At 35.9% G+C, this 16,208-nt stretch overlaps 1 protein-coding gene across 1 annotated transcript in view; it reads right to left on the bottom strand.

The window, feature by feature from the left end:
* Positions 1-16,208, bottom strand: part of PCLO (piccolo presynaptic cytomatrix protein) — a gene marked incomplete at its 5' end in the record, with an annotated part of 372,092 nt that overhangs the window by 42,936 nt on the left and 312,948 nt on the right. Inside the window, 3 exons of the mRNA XM_035901092.1 lie at positions 1,291-1,358; positions 4,889-5,030; positions 15,702-15,884. Of these exons, the coding sequence (XP_035756985.1) occupies positions 1,291-1,358; positions 4,889-5,030; positions 15,702-15,884 (393 nt within the window). The remainder of the gene's footprint in view (positions 1-1,290; positions 1,359-4,888; positions 5,031-15,701; positions 15,885-16,208) is intronic.

Consider the following 16,208-nt stretch of genomic DNA (forward strand, 5'->3'; position numbering starts at 1 on the left):
TATCATTCTGTATAAAACACATTATGACAAAGTAAAAATGGAAAATTCCTGATTTCCCATTTTCATCCCACCATTTCTCTTTTAAAAAATAGTTTGTTTTTCAAATACTTAAAAACCCCATTGAATAAATTGAAGTTCAACAAGCAGCTGAATTTGAATTTTTGTATGATGGTACTATTGTAGTGAAAGGTATAGTAGAATGCACATACACAGTTAAGGATTCTTGCTTTGGAAAAGACAGTTTTACAGTTCTACCTTCAAATTCTAATTTCTTCAAATCTGTTAGACCGCTTTTACCTCAAATATAGCAACAACAATTATTTCCCCATATATACAGATTGCAGAAACCTGAAAAATATTCATTTTTTTAAGGCTGAACTTAACATGGATTTAACTTCAGTTGTATATATGAATTTCAATTTATAAATTAATTAAAACCCAAAGCTGCATTGAAATGCATTAAAATGATAAAAGTATTATTTTAATAATAAAATGAAGGTAATGATAGTTAAGTTTTATATTTGAGGTCAACAGAAATATACACTTTAAAGAAAATACCTTATATGTAAAGGGAAATGGAATTTTCCTAACATATCCTTCGATACAAAACACTCTCTTAATTTTCATGCAGTTTTCCATATTACACATGAAAGAGATAATCACATTGCTCATGAAAATTTGAAAGCCAGTCTTTCGGGCTCTTTCCAGCTCCAATATTACAATGCCTCCTTCTTTGGCAGCACCATATTCATACAAAAAAAAAAATTCTCTCAGGATTTCTGTCAGATAACAGATCCACTATAGTCTAAGTGCAGCAGTCAAGCCTGATGTTCAGCTAATATTTTTATTGAAACTTAATGTTTTACGTAGACACCAAAATTAATAATTGTTTTATGAGGTAAATATTCTGAAATGTTATAAAAATAGAGCCTGACAGCCATTGGATATTTTCCTCTGATTTAATGGGTATCAAGTCAGCTCCATACTTCATATTTTTTATTCCAATACTATGAAAAGCAATGACCATTGAAAGACAGATATTATTCATTGCAATCTAACTATTTAATTACTTTAAATAAACAGGTAAAACTCTATTCTCATTTAAACTGAAGACTCATTACATTGGTGCTGTGTGTAAAGGGCCCTTAGAGTAAATGAAAGTCAGAATCTTAATCTATAATACAAAGAGAGCACAGGCTAATCTTTCATAGCATAACAAGTAAAGGAAATAAGCATATCGGTTCTATAAACATGGGATACCCCTGTAGTGTTGTTTGTATTTCTTTTTACCTTCTGCATCGGTTAATCCTACTCCCGACTGCTTTACTGGTTCTTGTCCATTCTGGCTCATCTTCCCTCTGTCAAAAGATATGGTGGTAGTTGTCAATAAGATCATAAAGAGACGCGACCTAAGAAAATGATAAACTCAAGCCAGGGTTTGGCTCTGTACAGAAAGACAAACATCACAAATATTTCTAAAAAAACCCAAAAAAAGTGTGTGTGTATATAGATATATATTTAATTTCAAGAAAATAAAGTGGTCAGTAATTTTTTTTTCTATTGCCATTTGGACAGATCACTTAGAATATTATTTTTTTCTCTTTTGGAGGCATCTGCAATCACATGTTGCTATTGCTGTACATTCTTACAGATTGGGGCCATCAGGTACTGTCTGCTACTTGCTCCCAACAGCCTGGGGTTCTGCAATCAGTCTGCATAGCTCCTCTCCTCGCTTTATCCTACTGTGGTGAACAGTGAGATATATAATAAGGAGTCACAAAATTGGTATTTTGTCTGCAATACCATTACTTCAAAGGTAAGACATATTTGTGGTCGCTGTCTTCTTTTAGTGATTGATTTTACATTACAGTTTAGGTTTAGCATAAGATACTATTCAGTTCTGAGACTTACATTAATCTTAATGTGAGGTGAGTGGAATAGATCATGCTCTGGAGGTCCCTATCTTTCTCTACTGGATGTAGAAAGAACCTAGAATACAATCTAGTTGTCTATTTTTAGGCAATGAAAGTTAGGTAAAATGTAAGCTATCTTTAAACATACTTGTTGCAAGCTCTAAGGCATGATTACAATCTCTCTCAAGAACATGTCTGCTACTATAAGATGTTTGTGCTTTTATTTGTCTTTCTCCCTTAAGAGTCTAAAATACTGTGGTAGCGAATGTAAGGCATTATCTTCACATGCATATGATTCCTCTGGGGTTAAAGGATCAGCGCTGTTCTTTGCAATGAGCCAGTTCATGTTTCACAACAGCAACAGAAGCTGCCCAAATTCAAAATGAACTAAAATTTAATATAAAATGTCAGGTTTTTAAACTGATTTTAAATTCAGTTTTAACTCAGAGTTATTATTTTATTCTGCTGTGAGGTAAAGCTTTATAAAATATATTACAAATATGATACAAGAGTTATTTGTCCCTAGGGTTAGATTCCTTACACATTGTTCAGTTGCTTTTCACATTTGCATTCAAATTTAATATAATTTTGCAGACATTGTACTGGTATAGATGGTTACACAATACAAAGGCATAGACAATCTGGTTATTATCATAGTTGATATCATGAGTAACTTTCAGGGGTATTATAACTGGATAATGAGAGCCTTCTAAAAAAATATCTCCCAAATAGAAAGAATTTACAAGATTTATTCAGCTGTGTATAACTGTATACAATGATTGATTTCCCTTGATAGCTATAACAATATTTAATATTGGCAAGTATTCTAGTTAGTTACTTCATCAAACAATTCCCATGGTGTCACTCTTTAATTCTTTTATTTTGCTTCATAACTAAATGTTCCTATGGTTAAAACCATTTGGACTAGAGTAATGAGTTTAAAACTCCGCCTATCCAACACTTTTTCTACTGATAGATCAGAAAATTAATCTAAACAGAGAGCTTATAACCAAAAAAGTGTTTATATGCCAAGGCACTTAAAATTATTTAGCTCACTTAATGTCTCACATCCAAATTTTGAGCTGTGGTTTTATGTATATGCTGAATTAGTGTGCAAGGTCAGAGTCCCTGAAGTCAGTATCAAGCCAGTGTGAATGCAGATGTTGACTAGAATTTCAATCATACATATATTCAGATATATAAGAATTTTTATCCAGAATTCAAGACAGAAACAGTTATCTATTTTAAAATATTCTCCCTAGGGGAGATCCCAAAGGTGTCTGATGGTAAACTGTAATTTTGTCATTCATTTTCACTACATGTCTATGTAAAGCCCTTGAAACTAACATGAAAAAGAAAGCATTTTTTTTCAATGTAAATGTCCCGGGTAACTTTTAAAGTCACTGTCTAATATCAGCATATAAACAATTTACTTTAAAAATGCCATAATAAAAAAAAAAAACAAACCTCTAGCTCTTAACAGAAAATAAAAGGGTTGGATACTTTTTATTTAATTAAGTAAAATTCATGGGAACAAATTACTATAAGAGGAAAGCTGAAGCCATGGAGACTCCCTCCTGCTTTTCAGTAGAAGCGCGGCTGATATCAGGTTTAATGGGCTGGTGAATCTGTCAGCCTAATACCAAGTAACTGTAGATACTGTCACATTGCTAGATAATGCACAGTGAGCGATACTATTTGGACTCAAATTTAGCATATGTGAGCTAAAAACTGTTATTGAGAGCTCCATCTTGTGTTTCTGTGCACAGAGATTTTATGCATCTTTGCTTTTCTTATTAGGAATGTTGGCAAAATAATTTTTTTAGAGATTGCCAAATCCAATTGAAGATCATCTTTTTGCCACTGGAAGGTGAAACTCTTTTTAACCTAGAACAACATGAGTGAAAAATTCAGTGAAGATTAAGCTATTGGGACCCCACACCCTGAGCTCACATTGTCCTCCTAGATTCTGAAAATGAGACTGAAATGTTAGATTTATGTCTATTTTCCTTTTAGCCACTAATAAGATGTAGGCAAATACCATTGGGCTTCATTTTAGAAAATTATGAATACTTAGAAATGTCACAGTTCTAGAGAGAATTAATTTTTTCTTTATTCAAGCTTTTTTAGGAAGATTATATCAAACTCTTGTGACTAATAATTCAAGACTGCAGAGGAAAAGCGAAAATTTGTCTCCCAGAGAAAAGCATGGAACAACTATTGCAGACACTGAATGAGCAATGACCACCAACTAATATTTTGAGAACAGTCAGTCTATAAAAAATTCAATTAAGTTGATCAGGAGAAATTACTTTTTCCTGTAAAGGAATATAAATTAAATTGCTAAATGCAGGCACGTGCTGTCAAAGCTGAGGAGAAAAAAATCCTGGCAAGACTTTTCTCTGTGGAGTAGTTAACGAGGGAAAATGGCTGAAAATTAAATAATTTTATAGGATCATTGCACTGATAGTAGCTTGATAATTCCTACAGGGACTCACTCTCAAAAATCTTTTCCAATGAAGAAATTCTGAAAAAAAATCTACTCACACTCTTAAAAACTTGCATAAAGTTGTTTTATATCCAGAATTTGAATTTAGTTGCACTAGTAACACCTATTTCTAGAAGGAGGTAAATACGAAAACTTAAACTAAGCATTCTCGGGCCTACAAAAGTTGCACTTTTAACCTAACCCAAGTCCACCCCTACACACTTGCATCAAAGGCTGAGACTTGCACCTCTCCTGTGTGGCAGCAATAAATTCATGAGGTTGAGGCAGAGGTTTTGCTGGTTATTAATAATTCAGTGTTCAACAAAGCAGAATAAAAAGGCAAGCTCTGAAAAAATTCTTCCCCTTTAGCTGCTATTCTACCGTGTAACTCAATTCTGCAGAGCAAACTACTTAAGAAGGTGACTGGCAGTTGAAAGGGCTATACATAGCACATGGAGGATACAGTAGATTAAAGGAAAAGCCTTACATTCTTGGGATGGGAAATAGATTATTCTCTCCTGTGGCACTGCTGCTGCCTTCGCTATCCATGCTGTATCCACTGCCAAAGCTACTGGCTGACGAGCCAGTGGAGACAGAACTTTCTGCGGGTCGGTGATTAGTAGACCTTGCTGTACAGGGCAGGAACAGTGAGTTACCAAAAAACTTGTAAGACATCAGTACATTATCATCAGCCACATTAAGAAAAAATGTAGTTTATCAAAATCACATGCTGCAAACGCTTTCAGTTTTTATTCTACATTCCAGTATTGCGTTATCATCTTTTGCAGATGATGTTTATTTTCACATAGAATAAGGTGATCTAAATCAGATAGTGTATCATCATGTTTTTTTCTCCAGTCATGTTAATAGTTCAGATCAACAGCCTGAAGGAAAAAAAAAGAATGTGTTAGATTGATTAACACTGCTTTTCTGATTAAAGCTACAGAAAACCAGTTATTCATCTGAAAGTTTTCATACAGTAATCTAGTAAAAATGAAGGTTCCAGTGGCCTTCCTCATATTCCTCATGAAACATTATTTGCATTTAGTGATTTTGAGAAGGAGAGGAAGCTAAAAGGAAATATAGGTACACCATCTATAATCACAGAGACCATATGAAGACCTCCACCTCTCTTCAGACATAACACAGCTACTGCATTATATTTCTCAACTGCTTCTACTCATCTGGATCTCTCTTACAACGTGCCTAGAATTTTGATGCACATATTTTGATGGGAGATGCCCTAATCTTGTTTAAGACCATTTGGTGTAGAAAATGTACATATGTTATTTTTACTTCAGATGCCTTATTTTGTGTTTTGGATATTATTGTAGTAGATGAACAAATCTTCTGGCATTCAAACTTCAGCAAGTTGAGAAATATAAACAAAAAAGGACACAGTGACGTTACACATAACAATCAATACAGGAACAGTAGAGTAGCTATTCTTACATTGAATAACAATTTTCCAGGAATATTAATATAGATTTTTGGAACTTTTTTGTTAAATGTCCTCTACTACATCTACTATTGTCATGTTTCATCTATTCCAACTTACTGAGCATATATACTACGGACAAAAATACTCTTTTGTAAAGTTATTTTTCTGTGAAGACTTAATGAAATTTTATGTTATTTTGGTGAACTGTAAAACTCTAATGCAAGCAATTAAAATAAATTCTTCTTTGAACATGAAATTAGTGAAATACCTAAATGGAAATTATTTCAAATAAGAGCCAGAGCCCCAGTGGTGTCTTGCCTTAAACTGGCAACCAATATTATTTATGTTTGACTGAATGAATAATATTTTTGATAAAGACTGCTGCATGCTGCCTGATGTGGGGTTGGGAAGCTGAGTGTGACTCCTCAAATGTAATGCAAAACCAGATTAGTAATAGAAACTAGAAGAGAGGAATGAAGCAATTCACCTATCATCAATCCTTGGGCCAAACCGTGAGTTAAGACAGAACTCTTACTCTGCAAAGTGATTTTTCACTGTTAAATTGAGCTGTCACATAACTTTTTTAAAAAAATCCAAACTCTATTAGCCTCCTCTGTTTCACTGTTACCTACAGCCACAGAATGAATCTGTCACTCCAAATTATTTTCGGGAAAAAAATTCTTTAGCTCTATTTCATGATTTTATATGTTGATCATAGGCTATCTTTTTGGATATTAATACAAATTAATAAACTGCAGAATCATGGTGTTATTAACAGATTCACTCAATATCTCATCTGGAGAGAAAGCCACCCATGTTTTTTTCCAGCAGAGACAGCCAGAGCACAGCCATGTGCCCTGCTCAGGCAGCGGAGAGCAGTGGTTGCTCTATCACTGTCAGTTCGTGGTACTGTGAGTGAATTCCTCTGACTGTGGTGATGTGTCAGGAAACTGCTCTTGGGAAATGTCAGGCAAGAGGAAGGTTTCAGAGAAGAGAGGTCAAGCTCTCCTTTATAGCGCATTGTTGCCAGCTGCCCTATATTCACCAGCCTGAATTGGGGCTGTCTCATGCCTGTCCCAAACTAATCCATAACTTCAGTTCTCATTGTGTTTGTGTGACCTGTATGACTTCTGATGTTTGTTGTTTGGGATTCCAAGGGTTTCTTTACGTTGGTTTCAGGTTTTTTTGCCATGACATGACAAATGCCTCATATGTGAGGGCAACTGGGAAAGCCACACATCCGCAAACCCATTGAAGCCAAGGCAGTATTGTGCCAGCACAAAAAAAAGTTTCTTTGGTCATTCTCTTAAGCATGAATTTGCTTAGAATAGCATACATCTCTACCATAATATATGTGGCTGAAAAGGTGGTTTGTATCGGGGCTCTTATTTTTATTGACTTTGCTGTAAAATCTGGTGCTTGAAGTCATTTCTTATATCTTTACTGGTGGATTTCTAAACCCAGTAAGAACCTAGATTTTAGCCAGAAAAGCTTGAACTATGTCTTTACAAATGGTTTAAAAGTTTTCCTACAGCTATTTATAATCAAAATATAGTTGTTTCTTTTGAAACAGCTGTATCCTGATGATCCATTCAGTATGCTGTATTTTTAGTTTCTCTACTGTTTTCATTAATTTACATCTTTTTCAGTATTGGTTTTTTTTTTTTCCCAGAAGATCTCTTGGTGAATGGTTATAATGGATCCAAGTTTAGATTCATGACTGGATTTTGAAAATCTTGAAGTTCAATGTTATTCTTTTTTTTTCCTGTCTGCTCCAAAAGTAATGAATTACAGTGTCAGTTTGAGAGAGATGAAATCCCTAAATAGATTTACAGCTAGTTTTGTGACAAATTAAGAATCTGGATATAGATAACTCCTCCATAAGTCATAAGACACATATTTTCTAGATATCTATATTTTTACAGATATATCTAGACCTCTCAGCTTCTGCTGCTGGTTATGTAGGAAACTTCCAAGGTCTGAAGATGTGGTCATGCCTGCTGCTAGGCGATATTTTGTCTGGGAGTTAAAATAACCATGGTTAAATTTGTACTCTAAGTTGAAAGTTAGAACTTGTTCCATGCTCTCATGTGCTAGGGTCTATTTAGTACATTCATCTGGAGCCTTGCCCTTTCTCTTTGAACAAATGCAAATGTTTTCTTAGGAAATTCTGAGTTCACTGTGGTACTCCTCTACTCTTGCTAGTCTATGGAAGGTCTGCAAAGCCCTGTAAGTGTCACAGCAATTGCCACCTTTCTTGGCCAGTTGGTTTCCTAACCACATAAAGGACAAGAACCTAAAGTGAGATTAGGGCAGGTTCACTTCTGAGTTGCAGATCTTCTGCTTACAGCTGCCTATGCTAGAAAATGCCTAAGTTCTCAGGTTTTGACATAAAAGTTCTGTTGGGGGGTGCCTTGGTCTGTAGAGAGTTGAAGGGTTTTGTATGGATTCACTCATTTTTTGAGGTCCAGAGACAGGATATTCTCTTCAGGTATCACAGAAGTGCCCAATACTGCAAGGTATAGTCTTACTTTGCCTAAACACACAACATGTATTTGAATAGAAGCTTGGGCAAAGGCAAATGACTTCATTTAAATATTAAGTATCCAGAGTATGGAAGATCTATGTTTCTTTGCCCACTGGTTTTTCAAATTATTTCCTAATTCTTAGGGGGAAAAAAACCAAAAAAGGCAACCTTTTAAAAATCCTTAGAAAGCTTAGAAAACCTGTAGAAACTCTTAGGAAAAAGCTTCTCATATGCAAGGTTTTGCTGCCAATTGCATATGATGCTGAAATTATTTCATTGTTAGAAGAAAGAAAAGACTCTTCAGGCCTCACCAGATGGAAGACGCTAAGCTTAACTGAAGATGATTACCTAGCATCTTCATTTGGCCTCTTACTAGGAGAGAGGAGATAACCTTCCCAGCCCCTTTTCAATGAACTGTTTATGCAGTTTATCAGGTGCTTGGTACTTTTTAAGGATGGTAACTTCAGTGATGTCTGGGCTGTCCAGCCATTGGACTATTAAGAATAGAAATAGGAAATGAAAGTTTAAAACACTAGTATGAGCTGCTTCCTCTGAAACAGTGCGTAGAATTTGCTACTAAGCAAAGCTATTGTAGCTTTGATTTCATTTTCATCTGCTAATCCTGTTGTAGCTGGTAGTAACTAGAAATGTGGTGTTAATGCTGCTTCTGAGTAACACACTCTTTTACTGTCTGTTGTACAGGCTGGCATGAGCAAAAGTTTCAGTTCAAACATTCTAGTGAATAATACATAAATAAGTTGGAATAATTCTCGATTGTTTACAGGAATTCTTTCAGATTCTAAGAAGTGGATCATAATGTTTCCCTGGTGTAGTATTAAGTCTGTTTTTACAACAGAGAAGATGCTTTTTAAAAACCTAACATAAGGGAGATAGATAATTCACACAAGACCTATAGCCATGAACTGTCAAAGCAGTCAGCAGCAAAATGAAAATTATCCAGCACTGTCAGCTACTCCAGCCATTCTTCTAGAGTGAATGAACTTTTTTTTAAAAAAAAAAATTACTTAAATTTGAAAAATCTGTTTTGTGGATCCTGTGGATAAAAGAAGAACAGATTCAAACAAAACTTTCTCCTGGGGATTAAATTGTTGATGTTCTCCTTTTCAGGCATCTGTCTAGAAGCAGAAATACAAGTTTCAAAACACATTGGGAAGACAGTTCTATTTGTAAACCAAACAGGAGGAAGGAAAAATGCTTTTGAGTATGCATTCAGGATTAAATTTTGAGACTTTGCTTCTAATTGCTTGAAAAAAAAATGTTCTTTAAAACTGGCAGTCTTTTGAGAAACCCTGGGTAACAAAAAAGGGCTGATAGCATGATGCTGAGATGCCTCAAGAGATGTAAGCCCATGGGAGCATCTGAAATTACTCATCTGCTTTGGATACTTATCTCTGAGCAACGGACTGGGCACATCACACACAGTATCTTCTGCCAGAAACTTGTCTGCTCTTCACTCTCAGCTGCCTTGTGTTTCAAGTGCTTCAACCTCGAACTGTACCCGAGATGCCTGTTTACCTGTTTTTATAAAGGGTTTGCTAGCATGAAAAGCAAGTGCTGCTCAGGCTTGCTCCAAAAGGTTCTGCAGTGTAAAACCCTGTTGATGGTGCTGCTAGTTGTATCTTTTGTGAACTGGCAACAGAATGGGGATACATAAATAACTAGTGATCAAAGGCATACACTTCAGGTCAGTTCTGATAGTTTCTTTTTCTCACTCTTCCTCATACTGAACAGTACTTTAGACCATGGTCTCACCCATTTCAGCCACATTTGTATATTAGACATGGCTTTGATTGCACACTGAGCAGTGATATTTTGTGAAATTTCAGTACAACCCTTTAAAGAGCAATTTACCATTTGAAGTGAGTAATGGCAGAACAGCACTCATCTTAAACTGTGGTGGTGGCATTTCTTTGCCCAGCAAAGCAATTCTGATGAAATAATTTTCTTTCATGTGCTCCGTAGGGTTAGGCTACCATCTAATAGACTTTTGAAATAAGAGTTATCAAATGAAGAATCTGAGCAATTGCCTGAAATTACATGTCAGCTTAAAATGGTGGAAGAGTAAATAGCAGGAATAGCCAAAGCAAAATGGGCCAGCTATTAGGCTGAAACAAGACTCAAAGGACAGCCTCAGATTATTGCTATCTGCAGAGAGCGGGGACAAACTGTTTTTGTTTTGATAATGATTCTTGGAAATAGGTTATTTGTAGCAACATGAAGGCCCATTTAACTTGAAAATTAAGACACTAGTGAAGCTAGGCATAAAACAGGCAGGAAATTATTTAAAGTGTGAAGGAAACATCCTAAATTATTGCAGGAAATTAAAACATGGCATTGCTTATTAAAAGTGTGAAAATGGGTATAGGCCTAAAGGGACCCCAGATAAGCAGGTATTAAATCCACAGTCATATCCAATCCAAAAGATTTATAGAACCCAGGAATCAGTTTGCTTTCACACCACATTGTTACTAACACCAGTAAATAGAACTTAGTGATAAGGAAAATTCCTGTCAATTTGCATTTCTCACAGCTAAGTGGCTAGAAATTACACAGTTCTGGCTCAGCCCTGTATCATGGATTTTACAGTTGCAGCAATATCTTGGTACATGCATCACATTACATTTCTGTGTAGCTTTAACCTGTTATGGTGACGCTTAAGCGAACTTTTGTCACAGTTGTTGGACCAAAGGAGTTAACAGCAGGTATGCTGCCTTTTGAACTAAAGTGTTTTAAACTGGAGGTCTTTGAGAGGTATAAACTGACAGGCTCATTCGGATACAATTGTGAAAATGCTGATGCACAGTCTGCCTACTCTAGATATTCTAGCTAAGGGTATTGGCCCTGATAACAGACCACCCGATGATCCAGTAAAATCACTTGACACACAACTATTTGGCAAGTAGTTTCCTCCTAGGATATCACAGAAAAGCTTTTGTATCATAATGGAAAAGTTATAATGTAAAAGATTAAATGTCCTCTATGAGATGGGAGAAATAAATAGGTTCTGGGTACATGCACTAGATTAGGAGGTTTTCAGAAAATGTTGTGATTTTAAATTCCCAGAGGTTTGGGGCTGAAAAAAAACCCTTTCTATTATTGAGTAAAAAATATAGGAAAAATCAACAAAATTGCTGTAGAGATATATCGTTTGTATTAACTTAAATAGTAATTTAAGAGGTATGCTTGGACCTTTAACTGAAACACATGGTATTTCCTCTAGATCTTTAACATTTGCTAATTCAGGTCAAGAGTATAGCAGTGCTTTTCTCCTGACAGGTTTTTTGCTTGTTTGGTTGTTTTTTTTAATGCGTGCCAAATAAAAGAGGAAGTGCCTGTGCTATCCATCATCAGATGATGTTCGAGCAACAGCGTATTTACTTGCAGCTTCTTTCCCCTGAGTGTCTGTTTGAAAAGATAGAGAAGAGCATAGGACTACAATGATGTGCAGGCTTAAGATCACCTACTTAGCTATTTAAACGTTAATATACTGTTCTCCAAAGATCCTAGGAAGAATCAAAATAATTTTCTAGAAATTATCTTCTTTGGTCATAAAATATTTTTTTTTCTTTTGACCATTCAATATTCTGATGTAATAAAAGAATTGTTTTTCCATTGTATAATCATTGTAGCTTTGGGGGCAAAACTGGCACCTCTTCCTCTGCAAATGAGGACAAGCCCATTGAATTTTACGCAATGTTAAACACCCATGTAGAGACCACAGCTTCCTATAAAATGGTGTACTTTGAAAAATGGTCAGTTATGTAGATAAATGCTGTCTACATGGTGAAAACTATCTTTTTGTGTGTGTGCTCTGAACTGCTTATTTCACTGGGAAATACATTTTCTATTCTAGTGAGGCAGAGGTGGTGCACCTTTCCACTTCACACAGATGCTGAAGGGAAATTTTGCTCTTCCTTGTTTTCCTTATTCACTTTCCTGGAAGTTATTAAAACTAAAGCATGTAGTTCACTCTTTTAAAATTATAAACTGGCTTTTAAAAGGCCTTTTATATAAAATCAGTAAATAACTGTATTGCAGATACATCTACTTTTTTATATGTATATGTCCAGTGGTAACTGGTAATTATCTTCAGAGTATCTCTAAGTGTTCAAATATCTGAAGAACTCCAAAATCACTTATTATTTTCAAAAGGTAAGTGACCTACCAAGTAAATACCATGTAATGGGGTGATCTTTCTGTGGGATAAATTACTGACTTAAAAGGAGGTAGACTGATTTACACTGTCTCTAAAACTGACTCGTCTGGTGGACAAACCTTAATACACAGATTTATGTTGAAAGGAATATGCTTTATTTTATGTGAATGTGTAATTGGCAATGATGCAGATTATTCACAAAATGAAATCAAATTAACTCAAACCTAGGCACTGCTCTCTCCCTCTGGCTTGGATCCCTTGCAACTTCTGCCTTCAAAGGGTTGTCTCTGAAAATTTATTTTTCCTCTCTGAGGGGTGTGATGGGAATGCGTATTATGTAATTGGTTTCTGTGCTGATCGCACTCTTATCTCTCACAGGCAACAAGGAAATTATACTTCAGGGTTTATTTTTAATTAAATGCTGTAGTTGAATATTGGGGTTTACAAAGTTGCTGAACAAAGACCAATGTTTTCTGTTGTAGCTTCACCTTAATTTTAAAACGGCTTGATTAAAATACAATTTTTTACTGTTTAAAATGAATACAGGAATAGTTCAGTCCAATAAACTTAAACTGATGCAAGTCCTTTGCATGCACAAAATGTAACACGTATACCACAGGTGCTGGTTTTGTTTACGATTTTCTTTTTACTTCTCATCACACATACAATTAATAACTGACTAAATACATCCAATAGAAAAGGTCCTAGGAGTCAGAAGTAGAGAAAGATTTCTCTGGGGCATTCTAAGAATGAGTGAGTGTTCTTGTTCTGTTCTGTTTTTTCAAGTGCCAATTCAATTCAAGAAAAAAAAAAGCAGCTATTGAGAGACTAGGTTAAAGGAGGAAACTCTTTCTGAGGGTTGTCTTAGGTAGAGAAGGACCGATGATCACTCATGGAATAGAATTTTTCCCACTCCCACTGTGGAAATCTTGCTAGATTACTACTGCCTTGTGTGCTGGGGCTGAAAAAACCAAACAGTTTCCTAAAAGGTGCTGTTCACTGATAAATTCACAGAGAAATAACTGTGGTAAAAAATAATAATATTGTTGTAGATTACCTTCTTTAATAAAGGGCTTTGAGATTTAGTGACAAAAAATTACTAACTTGCCAAGATGACTGTCCCAGTCCATAAAACCAGTTCATAACAGCTTCTTTTCCAGATGTCAATAAAGTAGGCTGTAATAGGTGTGGGTACCACAACCATGCAGCATCCCTGTGGGAATGGACTTGCAAACTGATGATGCTCTAGTATTCATCGTTCACAATATTCTTAACTTTTAGAATTTTTGAACTACAGTAGAAACCTCACCTTCCTTTATCTCCTCTTCCTCCTGCAAAGAACTCCATACATTGAAAGCTATTTTCAGTATCTTTGGTGCTTTTTCTATCAATGTCACAGTCTCTTCTCGCTTTGCTTGTCTATGCCAAAAGGCATCACATGACTACAGGTATTTATGCTAAATCTCTACAGACATGATACCTCAAAAGATCATGAGTTATTTAGAATAGAATAGAACAGAATAGAATAGAATAGAATAGAATAGAATAGAATAGAATAGAATATTTCAGTTGTAAGGGACCTACAACGATCACTTAGTCCAACTTCCTGACCACTTCAGGGCTGATCAAAAGTTAAAGTATGTTATTAAGGGCATTGTCCAAATGCCTCTTAAACATTGAGAGGCTTGGGGCATCAACCACCTCTTTAGGAGGTCTCTTCCAGTGTTTGACCACCCTTTTGGTAAAGAAATGCTTCCTGATATCCAGTCTAAACCTCCCCTGACACAACTTTGAACCATTCCCACACGTCCTATCACAGGATACCAGGGAGAAGAGATCAGCGCCTGCTTCTTCCCTAGGAAGCTGTATGAGGTTGCCCCCAGCCTCCTTTTCTCCAAACTAGACAAACCCAAAGTCTTTAGCCACTATTCATAGGACATTCCTTCCAGAATTAGATTTCCATGGTATACATCCCAGGAATAGGATGGGGCTTTCAGTCACGATGCTTGAACTAGTACCATGATATCCTCTGGCCTCTGAGATGTGTCCCAGAACTGTGTCTGGAGTTGATCTGTAGAGTAAGACAATAGATGTGTGGGTGGATGCACACATGTGTGTGGATAGATATGCTTATGGAAGAGTTCTTAAGGCTCTCATAAGAAACAACTGGATCTTTCTGAATACAATGTTGAAAATTATTTGTTACATTTGCCCTTGTTCATTAGCTGTTTTAACAACACACTAGTCCTCTTAATGACTTGTTGCCTTTAGGGTATATTGTTTGAAGTATCATTCCCTTTTCCTCTCCTACAACCTTCTCAGCCAGACTGTATTGTCCATGGTCTGCAATGGTGTTGACAGAAAAACCTTCAATGAATCATGAGAGCTTGAGAATTGATTACAGCACAAGAGAAGATCTGGGAGTCCAGTCTGTAAGTTTATTGGGATAATCCCTCAGATTCCATGGAAATAAGCAAAATGCTCCAGAAATCAAAAGAACAGTGCCAATTTGAACGAACTGAGATTCTGGCTCTTTATTTGTAATGAGGGGATAAATTGATGATATGTGGTATTTAGGTTTGATGTACAGGTGCCTACAGGTAGCAAATAATTTTTTAAGAGGATGATAGGAAATCTATCAAGAGATTGAGCTATACATGGATCAAAACTCCTTTCCTTTCCACTGGTGGTTTGAAAAATTATTTGTGCAAATGACTTTTGACATAACAACTACGTTGGGAGAGGAAAAAATAAATATTGTTGTCCCAATTAGAATTCCAGAAACAAAAATGTGCAATGAGTTTTTGACACAGTACAAGAAATGATTAATCAGGCTTAAGCAGACCAATTTGGATGCATGCTTTTTATTAGGCAACAACATAAGCAAAGCTATACCATTTTTCAACAGAAGTCTAAGTCCTCCAGTGGAATGGAATTGCACATGTTTATTGTTTTGTAATGTTTCTTAGCACAGTTTTTCAGTATGGATTTATGCGCTGATATGGAAAAATCAAGCAGACTTCTTGATTCATGTTAGCATTTACAGAACTTAATGGAGGGGTAAAATAAATAATTAAATATTGCAATGAATTAGTAGACATGGCAAGAAGGATTTGGGATGTGGTTGGTTTCTTACACCATGTCTTTGTGCTCACCTCCTTCAGGCTTGACTGGTCCATCAGACATCACTTTCCTGAGGGCTAGTTGGCTTTGGTCTTTGTTGTCATTGGCTGGTGGAGGCAGATTGTCAGACTGAGTTCTTTGAATAGGGAGGACTCCTGCTATGCTGTGTCTGTGCTGCTTCCTGGCATGATTAGACTGACCGCTTTTATGTGCTGCTGTGGCAGTGTGGGTGAAATGGAAACCCAGAGTATGTATCCTCAGATGGAACCAGCTTAAATGTTATTCATGCAAACAGAAGTGTTTTTTTCTGTATTTAAATAAGTAGTGTTTTCAAACACCAAAGAGACACCACATGCACAGCATTAAAGATTATTAAAACTGGCTGTTTCTTTATTAATGATGGTGAAGAAGACAAGGGAAATAATTTTCCCCTGGTTTTTGCATTATACCATGGTAAGTTTATGGCATATCAACAAACCCTGAAGACACACACAGTGATTCCACAGTCACAGAGTCCTGATCTGCCATCAGCTAAACCC

This window comes from Egretta garzetta, unplaced genomic scaffold (assembly GCF_000687185.1).
Source record: "Egretta garzetta isolate BGI_Z169 unplaced genomic scaffold, ASM68718v1 scaffold148, whole genome shotgun sequence".
NCBI lineage: Eukaryota > Metazoa > Chordata > Aves > Pelecaniformes > Ardeidae > Egretta > Egretta garzetta.